The 18,785-nt window shown below is 42.0% G+C and overlaps 1 protein-coding gene across 1 annotated transcript; it reads left to right on the forward strand.

The window, feature by feature from the left end:
- Positions 1-809: 809 nt before the first annotated feature.
- LOC137272675 (ninjurin-1-like) lies at positions 810-4,815 on the forward strand. The gene is made up of 3 exons (XM_067805051.1): positions 810-1,279; positions 2,997-3,090; positions 3,670-4,815. The coding sequence occupies exons 1-3, from the start codon at positions 1,206-1,208 to the stop codon at positions 4,108-4,110; spliced, it is 609 nt and encodes a 202-aa protein (XP_067661152.1). The 5' UTR covers positions 810-1,205; the 3' UTR covers positions 4,111-4,815.
- Positions 4,816-18,785: the final 13,970 nt, after the last annotated feature.

The following is an 18,785-nucleotide window of genomic DNA, read 5'->3' on the forward strand; positions in this document are numbered from 1 at the left end:
TAATCGAGTCCGGATCAGACAACCCAGTGATCATCAACATGAGCATCGATCTGCAGTTGAGAACCGACGACATGAGTGCACCCAGTGCCTCACCACCCGATCCCATTACTCGCCTCTTACGGCAAGCATGGGCTGCTGCAGATCGATTCCAATTCCGATCTTCACAGGTTCATCCACAATTGAAGTTTCAAGAAGCCACGTTGTTGCCTAGCGACAAGACTGGAATAACATCCTCAGACTTCTCATGCAGTTTAAAAATGCAAATATAAGAAGGTATATATGTACATAGATGTTATGGACTGGTCACTCAATGCCCACTTTGTGTCGGTTGTAATACTTCTTATTTGTGTTCATATCTGATGATGACTTTATATACCATGTGTTGATTTTGCACCCGGAGCGGGGGTAAAACCTAATGGTTTTTGCCTTACCTCGTCACGCCTAACAAATCCGGGTTTATTCGGATATCTGTCGAATTGCCCCAACTACAAAATAAGTTAGTGAGTATAGTTTAGTTTTACGCCACACTCCACAGTTATGCCAACTAGCAGTATTCCAGCAATATCACGGCTGGGGACACCAGAAATATGCGCCACACATTGTACGCATGTGGGGGAATCGAACCCGGGCCTTCGACATCAATCTTCGCACATGGGATGCGATGACATGACGCCCAATACTACAAGCATGGGTCCCACCAGTTTAAACTGGCAAGAAGACGAGTGACAAGCGGACGCTTAAACCACCAGGCTGCCCCACTGCCCTCTTGCGGGAAGGACTACACATGCTGAGTGACAGCGGTGCACTACACACTCTACATCACTTCCTAGACTGATGCGGTGTGCCAGTTTCCTGTCTTCCAAGAACTACATTGTGCTTGGAAGTCCATATTGGAAATTCATGGGGATGTATTTCCATATATGTAATTTACACGTGGGTGTTAGCTGGAAATAATAGACATGGGGACTTTCCCGAACCTTGTGTTAATATATATCCCAAACTCCCTGATGGATGAGCTCTAACCCGTCCAGCGCTCAGCCTACACGGTGTACGAGGGTGCTGTGACTGACACCACGATCCCCTAGGTCTGTCGGAACCTAGTCGCAAGGACGTATCTCCAGAAACATCTGGTCCTAAATCTACCTGTGGTACCTTGACTTGTAAAGGTGCGAGTCTGAAGAATAAGTTCTTGGTGACAACAGACTATGGCACCATCCCAGGAAGAATTTGAGATGACCAAAGATTCAGTAGAGTTGGACGAGACAGGTACTTCCCCACGGTAAGTTTCGCGCATACGCACAATGTATGACCCACAGGCAAACTGTGGCGCAAATGGGTTGCGGAGCATAGAGAATATAGCGAAGAAAACAAAGATTGGCACTTTGATGTTTTGTGGGCAAGTACAAACACGCACGCACGTTCGTTTACATGACCATGTTTAACTCACCCACTCACAAATAAATGACGGTCTCCAAGACTATGTAGATCACATTACACGCATGCACGCACAACGTGTACATCGCTATACCCAACGGTGGGTATTGGGACAGAGCTACACTGGGATAATGTTTAAAACAAACATGAATTCTGACAAATCCTACCCTACTTTGGATCACTGACGTGAACAAGAAGGTGGGTGGGGATTGGGGGGTGGGGTTGTTTGTTTGCTTTTGTTTTTTGTTTGTTTGATTGGTTGTTTTTTTCTTGTACCTCTATGCATAGATCGCATTACTTGTAAGTTTTATATCTAAACGTCACTGACGGACACTGTAATTAGTTTGGTCAAGGCACGCAGTTATATAATTGATACTGTTTCCAGACATTTTCAATAAGTATATCTATGTGACTTTGACCTCCAGGAATGTAGCGACCATACTTGAAAAAAAAGACACGGGCTTACACATGGTTGTTGCTTTAAAGTCTGGACAAGCCATCAATACTATCTAAATATGAAGCTTTGTAACCTATTGGGCCTACACGGAAAATGGCTTGCTACGCGCCTGACCTCGCCTGACATGTCTCCTTGAATGCAGGATTGGCCTCTACTTCCGGTAGTCGTGTGGAAATAGATAGTGGATTCGGAAGTTAACTGGAGACCTACTCTTGAATGCGCACAACACACCGTAGCACTTGTGAATATATAGTATATGGGCGTGTATTCAAATTTAGAGGAAGTATGCCACAGCCTTTCGCCAAACTCAGAATTTACCACGAAGAATACACAATTTGAAGTTTCCGAGTGAGGCGTAAAGTAACTAACACACACACACACAGAGAGAGAGAGAGACAGACAGAGACAGAGACAGAGAGAGAGAGAGAGAGACAACAAAGATGATTTTAATTAGTTGAGTTTGTGTCGAATTAAAAACATAGAGGGACGATCATAGTACACTGGATATACTGCAATCACAGTTTTAATTAATTCGGATTCTCTGTTTTTACAAGCCATTGTGTAGGGTTGTGCCCTTCGAAAACTTCCATCATGGGTTCAAATCCTGGTACGCCCTGATGTGTCTGGGTGCGTCTCCACCATAAGGAACTCTCCTATGTCACTGAAGTGGTAAATACCGAACACGTGCATCACACAGGGATTCCCTTGCACATTAAGCTGATGTTCTGTGATATAACAAAAATGCTGTTCAAAAAGACCCTAAACCCAACTACACCACTCACTCTCATTTCACAAAGTCAGAACCAGTCTTGTGTCCGTGACGAGCTAACGCACCCTCCACTAAGCCAGATCATTTATCAAAACAAAAATTAAACAAAATTAAAACACAGCTATGACATTTTCATGACATATGATATACATTGCGGATTGTTCTGTCTGTTCAGGGGCGGTGGGGTTAGCCTTGGGGGTTAAGCGTCGCTCGCTATTGGGTTCGATTCCCCACATGGGCACAATGTGTGAAGCTAATTTCAGGTGTCCCCACCCATGATATTGCTGAAATATTGCTTTAAACGGTGTAAAAGCAGTCACTCACTTTTCTGTGCAGCAAACCAGACAGAGATGATACACCCTTCGCCATCCTGGAAGCCGACGTGACGGAAACCGACAAGCCGGAAACCGACGAGCCGGACGGGAACCTGGTGAGTACAGACGCCACCACAATATAATCAAAGCCATATGTAAAGCAACTACAGGCATTTAATTCATTTTGCAGGCTTATATGTAACGCCACTGGTATAGCATTCAGTATGCTTCAAAGAACTCCTCAGATACGGCGTTGTCCCGACACGGTTGTGATTGTTGGGAATGTTCCACTTTGGAAATCAGGACCAGGGCGTAGCTACCATTGTTGAAAAAAAACGCCCCGGCTTGCTTTATATTATTTTGAGTTTACTTGGTTTATATTTCCTTTTTCCACATATTTTTAAAATGTTTTCTATTAAACCATTCTCTGCTGTAGGGTTCCATGTAAGAATGTCGGTGTCATACACATGTGTTTATGGCAAGGGGCAACTTCACGTATCGGTTCGGTGACTTGGTAGATTGTGTGTCTGCCTATAGTGGACATACACCGGTGCTCGTTATACCGATCGCTTGACCAGACTCGTTTATGTACTCGCTAGAGTCACAGCTGGAATACGTGAAACGTAGAGAACAAATAAATGGAAAGAAACAGTCAAACGTACCGATCATTTCTAATCAGACTCTCCTAATTGTAGGTTGCCAAACCTGGGCAGATGAACGAGTTTGGTGTTCGGAGAACCACTGTCCAGAACATGCTTGACCTGGCTCTTGTTGCTGCCAACATTTCCCAGCTGAGAATCATTCTGACTGTAAACCCAAGCTACCTGGACTTTTACTACTTAATGCTGTCGTGCGTGTGTCTATCGCTTGGCTGTCAGGTGTTGTTTGCCATCATTGTCCTAGCTCTGAAGATCAGAGAAGATCTAATAAATTCCGTGTCACGTGACCAGGAAGGACAGCAGGAATCGAAACGACTGACGCGAGACAGAGTGACCGACATATTGAATTACTGTTCAATGGCATTAGTTCTTTTGGTGCTTCTGTTAAACATGGTAATCAGTGCTTTCGTCAATGTGAGAAAGAATTCACCCTCAAACAAAATTGTTCAAGAGTTTACCACCGGTGGTTTGTTTTGATCTGTTGACCAAAGTTCGCGTGAAATGGAAATTTAAAGGTCCTTTTAACAATCCAAGTTGATTGTCGATATAACTGAATTATGAAAGTCTACATTAAAGAATTTGTCAAAGAACAGATGCTTTATCCCTATTATCTTATGTATGTGTAGTTCGTTTATGGGACAGATCGACTGATCTCAGCACATTTCAGCACATGTATGAACTTATGAGACACCAGTTGCAGTAATGGTTGTACTTAATTGTTCGTTTGTTTGCTTGGGGGTGGGGGGTGGGGGGAGAGAGAGATAGAGAAGGGGGTATATATCAGTATGACTGAGGGGGGGAGAAGAGTGTGTGTGTGTGGGGGGGGTGTTTGGTTGTTTTTTTTCAGGGGAAGAGGGTCTGTTTATTGTTTAGAGGCCGCAATATCTCCACTATATGTCATTGAACTGAAAATATTCGATCGACGCATTTGGGATACAGTTACAAGTCAGTGAGTCTGACCACCCGGTTGGTTGCCTCTTACAACATGGGCTCCCCGTTGTTGCAGACCAAATCTGCCCCGAATCTTCTCGGGCGCGTTGTAGACCCACTAGCAGGAGCAGCAGCAGCTACAACAGTAGAAGAATTAAAAACTATATATTTGATGGCGGAAAATAAGTAACATTCATTTTACGAACTCAGTATGTGATATTTTGTAATAAAATCGTAATCATTTCTGACTTATCATTCAGTTTCTATCAGTGGACATGCGCCCATCCTTCCTTGAACCCCAACCCCCCACCTATATTGGGACAAAGTCACAATTTCAAGGAAAATAGTACGTTACGGAAGCATGAGGCATTACGTTCAGTCGAAAGCTCTTCCGTGTGAGAGAAAGTGACCCAGATGTCAAGTCTCGCTGAATGAACGTACGTGTCGCTGTCGGTGTGGGTAGCTACATATATGTACTGAGACCCACATATGTACCCAGGAACGTGTACAGGAACATCTGAATACAGAAACGGACCACAAGCCAGATTCCTGCCATTTCGTGATAAACCAAATCACAGGCTACCTTCAGCATGCGTGACCAGATCGCATTATTCCGGAACACGTCGAATAGCCTTTTTGCCGTGAATGACAGAGTTAATTTTTACGCCGCACTCTACAATATTCTAGCGGTGGTCTGTAAATTATCGCGTCTGGATGAGACAATCCAATAATCAACAGCATGAGCATCGATCTACGCAACTGGGAGGCATGTGTCAAGTATGTCAGCGAACCTAACAGCCCGATACCGTCAGTCGCCTCGTACATCAAGCATGGGTTGCTGAAGATCAATTCGGACCCGGATCTTCGTTGGTGTCTTTTGTATGTTAGGAGCGAGTTGTAACGAACGTAACAAAAGATGAAAGTTGTAAAACACGTCGCCTGGGAAAAGTCGTTGTGCCTGCCCCGCAAACTATAACTGCAAGAAGCGGTAGTAAAATATCACCTGTATTTTATGCGTCACACAAAGGCCGAAACTGGCATCAGGTCGACATAATGTCACGTACAGTGATCCCCGGTGCTGGGAACATGTCATACTGGTTGGTATTATATTCCCATCGTGGATTATGTAGCTCACAAGGGAACCACGATTCCTTATGAATATCAGACAGTGTGTTGTGTAATACTTCAGTTAATCTAAATAGCATCTCTTTCATTTCAGTTGTGTGTTCACTACTATTTTCTCCTCAATAACAGGAATTCTAAAAGTCATAACAAATTATTTTAAATTACAAGATCTGTACAAATATCCTTCGTCAAAGCATCCCATTGTCTATTCAAGTATGGATGGTGTACACATTTCAACATAATTACCAACATCTGTCCCTGTGCTAATAAAAAATCTATTACTACAGTAAGGAGGAAGATTTCTAACTATTCTATGCATTCACTGTTCAGAAAACAGTGGCAAAATAGTGCCAAATGAACACAAGGATAAATGGACGTATGTCCCACACTGACTGGGAATCAACTCCAGGTTTCAAATCGCCCGCCATCTTGTTCCTATGTGTGTCCACGAATTTAAACAATCAGTGCCACGCCGCAGCATGATGCTTCCCTGACTGACGCTATCCCCTCCCCGGACACTCAAAATCCGACCCCCCGGGTTTACCCAGCGTCATGCTCTGCTCCACAATGCAGTATTTATAACACCTCGGGCTTTGTCCCAACCATGGTCCTGTAAAACCTTCACGTCTGCTTGCAGGCAAACACGCATTGTTCTTCACCATGTCAGCGCCAGACCTTGGGATGTCAGTGACTTGGGAATTACATGCTATTGACAGGATGATAGCAAATCTGCTTCATTTCGTCACATTGTTGTATACAGATATGTGTCTGGCTCTTTGTTTTTTGGGGGGTTTTTTGTTCAGAAGGACAGGGTGTGGTGTCATTCACACCTCCAAGCCTATTCATATCAATGCTTCCTGTGCTCGCCTGTTTGAGGCGACGTTTTTCTATTATTCGTAATTTACGTACCGACCTAATAAATTCAATTCTTAAATATTATAAAATATTTAGTCATATCACGATTTAAAAAATATAATTTAAGGTACTCCTTAATCGAAAAATTGACGTAAAAGATAAACTTTATATGTATGCCAAAATACGATATCACAAACTGAAAATACCACGTTCAAAATGTATTATTGATATGAATGAAATGAAATTATGAAAACATCTTGTGAAAAACACATCATGTTTTGTTTTTAAGTATAATATGCCATTCTGAAAGTAGGTCTTCATACGCTCCTTTCTCTCCCTTTTTTCGTACAAAGACAATGCACAATGACTTATTCTAGACATTTCCTGGAATTTTTAAATTAATCTTTACTATTTTTGCAGAATTTTATCAAAACATGTATTTAGATCTGTATCCACATCGTACATGTAAAAAAAGTATGTATGTGTTTAATTTTTGCACCTGGAGTAGTATACTGCATAGGGGTACATATTAACTCAGTCGGTGAATTCAAATCTCTCCTTAGAAACGACAAATCCATGAATTATCTAGATCTGAGTTATGGCAGTCGATTCTGTCAGATCGTACACTGTCCACTTAATCTCGGCTATAGTGATTTGAATGCGGGTGAAGTAAATAGACACATTTCTAACAACCCAGGATGCGTCTGTGGACATCATAATGAAGACACAGCCCATTATCTTTCTACATGTAAGTCACACACTGCTGTCAGATGTAATACCTACTTCTGTGTAAATGGTTAAAAATAACACCTAGTTCTATGTAAACGATTAGAAATAACACCTACTTCTATCAGAGACCATAATGGTCTCTGCTTCTATGTAAAGAGTTGAAATAACACATATTTCTATGTAAATAGTTAGAAGTAATACCTACTTCTATGTAAACGATCAGAAATAACACCTAATTCTATGTAAATAGTTAGAAATAACACCTACCTCTATGTAAATGGTTAGAAATAACATCTACTTCTGTCTAAATGGTTAGAAATAACACCTACTTCTATGTAAATGGTTAGAAACAATATCTACTTCTATGTAAATTGTTAGAAATAACACCTACCTCTGTATAAATGATTAGAAATAACACCTACCTCTATGAGTAAGTGAGTGGGTGAGTTTAGTTTTACGTCGCACTCAGCAGTATTCCAGCTATATGGCGGCGGTCTGTAAATAATCGAGTCTGGAACAGACAATCCAGTGATCAACAACATGAGCATCGATCTGTGCAACCAAGTCAGCGAGCCTGACCACTCGATCCCGTTAGTCGCCCCTTACGACAAGCATAGTCGCATTTTACCTATTTCTATTTAAATAGTTAGAAATAACATCTACTTCTATGTAAATGGCTAGAGATAACACCTACCTCTATATAAATAAGAAATAACACCTACTTCTGTGTAAATGTTGATGCCAGTGCATCACTGAAATGGGATACTGACGGCCATCATCGCGAAGCACGATGAATTTAAATCAAACACTCAACAGCAAAAACGTCCTCTAGTACGAGCTCTGAAAGACACCTGTTTGCCATCACCACCGCCAATGTAGTATTAAAACTCGACATGCACGCTGTGGAATCTAATTATCTAATTTCATTAAGAAATGAGTGAGAGAACTGTCTGAAATGTTTCAACCTGGATTTGATCGCCCAACGCCCATCGGCGAAACACTGTTTCAGTATCCTCTGCACGTGAATGTTGTTCCCGGGCTTCCAGCACCTGCAACTTGCTACGTAGACTGATGTCTACTCTCTGAATATATTATTTTGACAGAAACATATTAACCCGTATCAACTGAAAGGAACCCCAGTGAGATGGGGGATTCAGAACATGGGGAAATCTAAATTGCAGGAAGAGGTAGTGTGAAATAATGTTGTTCAGGAACTGTGAGCCAGACTACAGAAGGACTATTTGGCTTACAAATGCACGTTTCGGGGCAAGGACACGATTGCAATAGAAACAAAACATGTGTATTTATCAATCATAATTTGTATCCCGTAACCATGCTGAAGGACCGTATTATAATCTTGTCTTATAAAAGGTCAACAGGTATTCTCTGCCAATTGAAGAAGGTAAAATAAAAATTTGCTTCCATATAAAACCTTATGTAATGGTCTCTACTAAAATATAACTCGGTACATTTAATACAGCTAAAGCCCAAATACTGTTAGATTATATGGTCTCTGATAAAGCTTACATACCGCCTTCCGTCATGCAATATTGAGTGCAACCTTCACTATTATTTAAGAATTAATGTCGCACATGGCATCTGATTCCGTGGAATTTCTTCACGAACGTCCATTATCTTGCCGTATTGAGCTAACAACTAGTGATATATATAGAATATACATGCAAGTGGTAGACATGTCCATGTTCACTGACACTCCTAATAATCAGAAGGCCGTTACAAGGTCGTTATCTCGTTCAAAATATTCACCCCATGCAATCGCCACTTTCCGTAACCTGCAAGAAGACATTCGTTGCCCGTCGCTCTTGTCCGTAACCTGTAATTCCACTCGACCTTTTCCGTAACCTCGTTATTCGGCATATCAATGGATAGCACGAGTTGGACACGAATGAAGTGGGTCGATGCCATTCGCCACTCGCCTCGTTCGTCGGTACTCGCCCCTTTTCGAAACTTGAACCAAAAAATTGTCGCCTGCAGGTAACGCTCAAGAAGACATTCGTCACCAATCGATCTTTTTTCCGTAACCTGTAAGAAATGGACACGGATGTCTTTAATGTGCAGTTGCTTACATCTTACTGTGCCAAGTGTTCATGTGGGGGTGCAAAGAGATCGGAGACTGTATCCAACCATCATCCCTCACCACTGCAACAAACAAAACTTTGATGTACAAAAAATAGAAGTACTAAATGCAGAATAAAGAAATATCCCGTCCAGAAAAAAAACATGCTAAAATCATTACAGTCCATTTGCAGGGTCTGTGTGTGTTTAAGCAGAGACCATATAATAGATTCTATTATATGGTCTCTGGTTTAAGACCTTCCCAGTCTGTCAGTCTCTCTCTTGACCAGTGACCTTGCAGCCAGCATGTGGTAGCCATTCCCTCCCACATCCGGGTAGTTACCTCATCGTGACAGCGTCCCGTGCACCCCACATGTAACTGGACGTGTCAAGTGTCTACGGTGTAATCATATGCACAAACAACACCCACTTGTGTCAATGTTATGTCTTGACATGATAGGGCCTTGTACATAAGAACCTGCCCACTCCGCTGTATGGTACACGCTGTTAGACAACTGGCTAATTAAGATGTAATTACACTTGTAGATATCTCTTCGAGGGGTGTGTATTTCAAAGCACCCCTCTCACGTGGGATTAATTACCGCGGCGGTGTATACAACTGCACTTGTTACTCCGTACAGTGTACAGAAGAAAAACAAGAAAAGAAGCCTGGCTGTACAGGCGTACGGTAGTAGGTACACTTTGATTCGACATTCAACAGTAGGTAATCATTTGGATGAGGGTGTCTAAGCGACGCTCCTTCAAGAACGTTTTGAAGGCATTGACACGTCGACGTGCTGAAAAGCGAGTTAGACAGCGCCCAGTCACATACTTGGATGTTAATGGACAATCAGCCACTTTTTTCAGACACGCCCATGGTCTATATCATACACATTAAACGTTTCATCTAGCCACTTTCTAAGTGGCATTGTGTATTTATAATTACTGTCATTACTGTGCTATCCTTTTGAGATAGTAGACAGTTTACCATGGACAGTTACCGGAAATCGAACCCGGGCCTTCGACGCCAACGCTTAAACCACTAGGCTACCACGCCGCCCACCCTTCCGAATAAGTAATGAAGTGAGAATTTACAAGGTAGCAAGGTCTCCACCGCGAGTCGAGCGGATTGCCCCACCGCCTATTAAGATCTTAGAATGCCGTCATATTGGCATCATCATGATGACAATCCCAATCATCTTCGTCCCACCAAGTCACTTTGTCATCAACACTGACACGGCGAGATTTAAGCGTCATTAACAGGATATGCTGAATTTAACTATATCAGAAAACACAACGTCTTTATTCCAAAGCACAATTGACGTTTCCAATGGATCAGTCAGATGTCAAATCGCCAACCCAGTTATTTTGTGAAGAAGCTGTTTTAGACATTTACACTTGGATGTCAGTGTTCGGTGTTGATTAAGATAAAACTCCACCTAGCTCAATAAATCAGGGACGATCTTCCCCTTAAATACCATTAATCTGAGTAGACGTGGAGGCATTAGTCATTCAGAAAATGTACTTTCATTAATAAAAAGAACATCGGATGTCAACATTCCTTCCCCGAACTCACATTGAACTCAATTTCTTTAACTTTTTGTCCCTCAGTCCCCTAAATGACAGCATCGGCCCTTACGTTGTAGTTAAATATAGCACCGCGCCGTTCTAGGTCATCGCCCGGATGACCTAGAGATGACTTGAAGCTTGGGAGCTGGCGTCTCCGGCTCCCGGACCATCTTGGTGAGCGACGATCCCTTTGATGTTGTCAGATGGTGTAACAGGCGCACAGGAGGCCGTTGCTAGCGTAATGGCGTGTAAGTCAGAAGCGAGACATCAATTTGGTCAAAGGAGCACTTGTCATGTTTAGTGTAGAGGGCGGTTGGTTTGTTGAACGCGGACATGATAAATATTTTCTTTTGACAATGGTACATGTCTTTATAGTAAGTTTCACTGCTGGCCTTCAAAAGATACACCCTCTGTTGTCGCCGAGGTGGGAGGTTTGTGGGTATAAAAATATGTCCTAGCTACAAATATACTACAAGGTCAATTTGTGGTCCGGGATGAAGTGTTGACCTTGAGGTTCAGATTCATGCGTGATGGTCATAGATGCTAGATACTGACCGGGTGGACCTTTGGGAGGACATTCCAATTTAAACTAATGCCTAGTCTCTGAATATATACAGTAGTAACAAACTAACCCATATAAATTGAAAGGGGTCCTTGGAGAAGAAATATTCGGCCTCTGAACCTGAAGAAATCTAGATTTGTTTTAGCATTGCGAAGAGGGCATGGCAGTGGGGAAAATAATGTGGTACAGGGACTCTGAGACGACTGTTTTGCAGTCAGGAATATCACATTGGACAATTTTTGTTCTGTAAGAACCATACTTCCTCCTCGGCACTTAATACTAAAAGTCACAATTCTTAGGCTCATTTTATATCGACTCAGCCGTGGCAGGCTCAAACTCCCGTGTATGTGTGCTAAGCAGCTGCACATACCACAATTTGCTAGGAATATTTATTCGTAGTTGTGTATGTTCATTTACATTGAGTTTCTGTACTAACTATTAAAAATCACTATTTAGACACCATTTGAAAGGCTCAAACTCTAGTCCGTGTGTATGTGCTAAGTAGGTACACTGATATAGCTGGATGGGAGTGTTCATCCAATGTTGTGTAAGTGTGTCTATTCTCATTCGGTCATTCTTTACCACGCATGGACAAAGTTATATGTCCTCCTAAAGATCAAGAATCTATCCAACATCAGCGAATATATCGGTATATACATGACCCCAGAATTAGTTCTTGAATATCAAAATGATGAGACATATCTTGTAGCGTCTGGGTGGTCTCTCCAGCTCAATTCACGTTCATGTTTAGTACAATCTACATGGTTACAACCGAAGGAAAGCTAAATAAAAACCAGGCTGAAAAGGTATGTTTGAAGAAATCCCACTTCAAAACACAAACATCTGTCTGCCTGCACTTGTGAAGGCAGACGATCCCAAGACGCGTGTGTCGTCTGCTTCAGTTTGATAGCCGCCCCTCGAGGCACGCGGACAAGGGTTTTCAGATGACAAAAGGATAACTACTCTAATTTGAAAACCCAACAAAAGACGAAACTAAAGCATTATACGAAACTTGCTTAGTAAAAACAATCGTGGATTCTTTTTTGGTCAGAACTACTTTGAAGGGTGGAGGTTAAAAGCTCGTTGACACCTTCCTGGTTCTAAGCCTGACCCACGGCACAAAACGCTACTTCTGTATCCTTGGGCCAGATGGCCCGGGGTCCATCCTCAGCACAAAGGTCGTAGCTTTGATACTCAATAATCTTGTGGCCTCAGTAGAAGCGTTGTCCTCATTTCAGGGGAGGTAACTGATGTGTGAGCTGATAATAAAAGGAAGGAGGTGATTACCCGGGTGGCTGTTACATAAGTCTTGGCTTGTGGGGCCATTTGTCACAAGACATTGTTACAAGTGAAAGGGATTTAAGCATGTTTTGTATAAGACAAGGACGGATAGACATTTTGTGTATAAACCATCCTGTTACTGAAATTTGAATATGGCACAAGTCAAAGATATGATAACTAACCCTTTTTCTTTGAAGTCGGAAGACACGGTCAGTCGTATGATCGTTGTTCCCAGAAATGATGTCCAGATCTGCACTGTCACCCCAACTGTTACCACTTCACCGTCATTGTCCAAGTTATTATGTCCTCTGTGAACACAGACAGAATGCTGTCAATACTTTAGAGGTACTGTGAAGTCTTTGAAAGGCATTTAGTTCTTGAATATCTTGTGAACACAGACACAATACTGACAATATTTTTGAGGTAGTTCAGTCTGTGAACACAGACACAATACTGACAATACTTTGGAGGTACACCAGTCTGTGAACACTGTCACAATACTGACAATACTTTGGAGGTACTCCAGTCTGTGAACACAGACACAATACTGACAATACTTTTGAGGTACTCCAGTCTGTGAACGCAGACACAATACTGACAATACTTTGGAGGTACACCAGTCTGTGAACACAGACACAATACTGACAATATGTTTTAGGTAGTTCAGTCTGTGAACACAGACACAATACTGACAATACTTTTGAGGTACTCCAGTCTGTGAACACAGACACAATACTGACAATACTTTTGAGGTACACCAGTCTGTGAACACAGACACAATACTGACAATATTTTTTAGGTAGTTCAGTCTGTGAACACAGACACAATACTGACAATACTTTTGAGGTACTCCAGTCTGTGAACACAGACACAATACTGACAATACTTTGGAGGTAGTTCAGTCTGTGAACACAGACACAATACTGACAATATTTTTGAGGTAGTTCAGTCTGTGAACACAGACACAATACTGACAATACTTTGGAGGTACACCAGTCTGTGAACACAGACACAATACTGACAATATTTTTGAGGTAGTTCAGTCTGTGAACACAGACACAATACTGACAATACTTTTGAGGTACTCCAGTCTGTGAACACAGACACAATACTGACAATACTTTTGAGGTACACCAGTCTGTGAACACAGACACAATACTGACAATACTTTTGAGGTACTCCAGTCTGTGAACACTGTCACAATACTGACAATACAGCAGAGGTAATTCGGCCTGTGAACACAGACACAATACTAACAATACTTTAGAGGTACTTCATTCTGTGAATTATGCGCCAGGTTAGTGATACAGCGAGCTTGAGGTGACGGAACTGGTGGTCACACGAATACATGCAAACACCTAGTTGCAGGTAAAGCAACGTGCAGTAAACTTGGGAAAATGCTGTGACTGTATGATCTGTATATTGGCGCTGTATAAATATATATAGATAAATACATAAATACTGTAGAGGTAATTCAGCCAGTGGACACAGACACGATATTGTAAAGGTAAAGGAGAGATGAGGAACTGAAAACAATAGGGTCAGGAACTTTGTGGCAAACTGGAGCTACAGCTGTTTGGTCATGATTCCAGGTGACTGATGTTTCGTTGCCAACATGAAGGCTGCCCACAGTTGGGTGCTGCAAGAATCTCTTCAGGCTATCATCACTCCTTATCTCTGATCACTGATCGCCCCGATTATGTCTCTGTTGTTGTCAGCACCCCACCAGTGATTTAAGGTTTTACCAAAATAGTGAACGTGTCGAACCTGCCTAACTTCCGGTTTTCCTCCCATATCACGTTGGTTGCTATGAAGAAGATGGATTGCTGTTCAAATCGGCGTAAAACACAATTCGTTCACTCACATCACAATTAGGAAAATGTATTGAAAGTTAAAGTCTAAACGCTTTTAGATTGGTTGGATTCGTGTTTGTTGTTTAACGCCCCACACGGCAATGTTCCACCTATATGGCGGCATTCTGTTAATAATCGAGTCTGGACCAGACAACCCAGTGATCAACAGCTTGAGCTATCTACGCAAATGGGGTATGATGCCATGTGTCAACGAAGTAAGCGACCCTGACTATCCGATCCAGTCAGTCGCCTCTCATCACAAGCATGTCTTGCTAATGACCAATTCTAGCCCGGATTTTCACGGGTGCTTAGCGGTGTTGGTAGGGTCACAGTACGTCAAAGTCATGTCCGTGCTTCACTGTACGTCACGGTGCCTAAGTCATAATAAACAATAAAGAGCACCATTGTGGGCACGTATACTTCACGGCGGGTATGGTACTGTAAGATATACAGCGTATTAAGAAAAAGAAAAAATGTGTGGGTACGAATGAGAGTGTGAATGGTGTAAAAATGTGAAAAAAGGTAATGTTTGCATTGCTTAATATCTGCTTAACTGCTTAATAGCTTAATGTGTGATATATATTGTCATCAATGGAAAAAGAAATAAGAAAAAGAAAAAGAAAATAATTATCTCATTACGGTGTCACACATGCACATATCACAGGTCAGTTTATCTGCCTGCCTTGGGTACCGAGACCCGTGGGTAGAATAGGCCTTCAGCAACACATGCTTGCCATAAAAGGCGACCATGCTTGTCGTAAGAGGCGACTAACGGGATCGGGTGGTCAGGCTTGCTGACTTGGTTGACACATGTCATCAGTTCCCAAATGCGCAGATCGATGCTCATGTTGTTGGTCACTGGATTGTCTGGTCCAGACTCGATTATTCACAGACCGCCCCCATATAGCTGGAATATTGCTGAGTGCGGCGTAAAACTAAACGCACTCACTCACTCTTGGGTAGCGACCACTGCACTGTGCAAAAACCCCAGCATGTTGTAGTAATGCATCTAGAGGGTTGAAGTCATGCAGCACCCACGATACTGTGAAACGGTACACGTTGTACTTCCCAGAACCCCTGTGCTAACGTCATCACCCAGGGACAGGCGTCAGCATCCACGACAGACACACAGCAAAGCACGTACACACGTTTAAACAGTTGAAGACATATATCTCAAACGTGAGTGGTGTGGTAGATACTGCATATTCTCGCCCAGCATTTGCTCGCACTTGTACATGTTAGTAAGTAATGCAGATAGGTTTAGGTTTAACTAGCACGTGATTCTGTTTGAGGAACGCGATTTGCTCAAGTGATGTGAAAATCTTGTTGAACTGAATCTATGTCCAGTATGCTAACACGAGTGGATGTGTTATAATTTAACATTGAATCAATATTATGAATTACTATTGAATCAGTATGTGGATCAAGGTCCTAATACGTGGTAAAGCGGGAGAACAATCGCTCATTCCTCCTTACCCAACTTGCTGGGAGAATTAAAGGAGATCGCCAGTTACGGATCAGTGACCGTACAGGGTGAATTTGTTACTCGTGCTTTGGCTGCGAGTAACTTCACCCAGCACTCCAATCATGGCCAATCGAGCGTTCTCGTGACCAAAGGTTACATACATGCATTTTACAGGTTAAACTGAGTGGTTATTTTCGTATCATTTGCAACAAATTGAATTATATTTAAGTGAACTACATACTGGGTGGAGAGGAATCATGGACGTGGAATGTGGAACCATTTCAGAACTGAAAGTCCAAGGACAACATATCATGTAGAGGTGTAACGTTGTAAAATGAGTGATTTGTTGCCGAAAGTTAAGGAGCAAACCTCGGCAAACCTGAGGTATATGTCCTACAGCTCAGGAAAGGTGTTAGACATCTACCTTGGAAGAGAAGACATGTTGCTCTGAACCATGCCTTGGAAATGTAAGACAACTGATTAGTGTTATGAGACAATGGTGTAGACTTAAAAATATGAGAAAAAAATAGGCTGAGCAGTATAATTTTTGTTTGAGACGAATAAAATGTGCAATCTGCAAACAACTGGAACCAAACAGTGTCTAAGAAATTAACTTCCCTGGATTTTCAAGAAGCATTGCTATGCAACAGTCCTATGCAGAAACGTAGCCTATGCTCTGTAGCTATGAACGTCTTATCAATGATGATATGGTCCCGGATACTATTTCACGGGGAACAAAATATGGGATTAAAGCGGATTATCACCCCCCAGTTGTTTCTTCTACTAAAACAATAGGAGTTTGGTAAGTGGGAAAACCCCAGAGCAAGTGGCCCGTTTGTCAAATGCGCCTCATTTTATTGTGCGGAGTTACCTCTCTTTGGCGTGGCAGAAACCAGTGGTCGTGGGTTCGTAAACGTAAACGTAAAGCCTACGTCATTTCGGGGTCTCTGACAACGTCTAGCTAACACATGGTAATGTAGCATGAAGACTTATGTTCAAAGAGTAAACCAACTAATTTCAAAGGATCGCTAAAACACTTATGTATATGTACATTGACTTTTGTCGAGTGGTTGCAAAGTCTCGTATCCTTTGTTGGATTTAACATTTAATATTCTTCATAAAAAAACACAGCTTTTCAACGTAGTATCTTCTCCATGTGTCATATCTCCACTTTGTCTCAGCTGGGGCCCCAGGGTTGTACTGGACAGCTCATCAGCCCAAATGACCGACGGCGATCTCACGGAGGGCTGTGATGATGAGCATTGCATGACGTATCTCTATATCCTAACGACCCAATCGCTGATAACAATATCGATGAACATAGATACTGGATTTTTTTCTTATCACCTAATCGACAGGAGCCTCATATATCAACCGCGTGACATTTTTACTGCTCAAAAATGTCTACAATGGTGACTAACAACGGGAGAGGTGACGATGTATTTACAGGAGCAGTATTCTTCGCACACTTACTCCTGTAGTAAGATTTATCTGTAGACAGATTTATGGGATGGGGAATTACATAAACCGTTTTTGTATTTTTGTCTAAAATTACGATGTCTTCATTTTGATAAAATCACAAATACAACCCAGATACATACATACATGCGTGTGTGTGTGTGTGTGTGTGTGTGTGTGTGTGTGTGTGTGTGTGTGTGTGTGTGTGTGTGTGTGTGTGTGTGTGTGTGTGTATGTGTGTCACTTTACACCAATCCACATAGTACATTTAATTACAAACACTAACGTTATATCATAATAGAGTTAATGGCGCATATAGAAATAAGTACAACCAAACATGAGAAATATTGCTGGACATTAGGACAGGTATAAAGACAACATACAATGTTCGTACAAACTTTAATTAATTCTCCGTGGAAAGTCACAGAAAGTGAAGACCGCGCACAATGAACCATTTCTCTTGATCCGTGAGCGTGAAGCATGTAATGAAGAAATAATCTTAGAACGAACGGATCCCCGACAATGCTCCACACCTTCCCTGCAGATTGATACCGTGAGTGTTGCGCGATGTCCATTCGTTCCGTGTCGTCCTCACTCAAGACCTGCATTGTGCTGAAATATAGAGATGGTATTCCTATGTTTGTTTTCTTGTAATCCCATTATGTCAGAGAAGTGTTTGAAAAGCCGACATTCTCAATAGCAACTAATTAGTACGTTATTGAAAGTCAAGTGTGCGTGACTGCAGTCAGCCATGATCACATGAGTGACGCTCCGCTTAGACTCTATAGTCAGTGCTTCAACTACAACGACGGAGATGTCGATCGGTTACATAGACATCGACAACTTCGGCTTTTTATATCTGTTCAAAACGATCACATTGTACATATTTGCTGCTGATGGTATCTATAACAGTCATTTTTATGAATTGCTGACATTATAGAGGTAGCCAAGAAAATGTACCAATATGTGCAATCGCTTTCAAAGTAGAGTTATCTGCCCCTGACATGATAAATTACTGCTGTATATTTTCTCTCAAGTATCTCATAAAAAGTAACATTTTAATTTGTGGTGATTTGTTTTCACATTCATATTATAGATCGATAGCAACCTTTTTTTCCATCTTGGCCATGTCGCAAGTACTAGAAACCCGTGAGGTAGAATTGGCCTGCAGCAACCCATGTCTGACATAAAATTCGTCTATGCCTGTCATAAGAGGCGACTAACGAGATCGGGTAGTCAGGCTTGCTGA

Source organism: Haliotis asinina, chromosome 2 (assembly GCF_037392515.1).
Source record: "Haliotis asinina isolate JCU_RB_2024 chromosome 2, JCU_Hal_asi_v2, whole genome shotgun sequence".
In the NCBI taxonomy this organism is placed as follows: Eukaryota; Metazoa; Mollusca; class Gastropoda; order Lepetellida; family Haliotidae; genus Haliotis; species Haliotis asinina.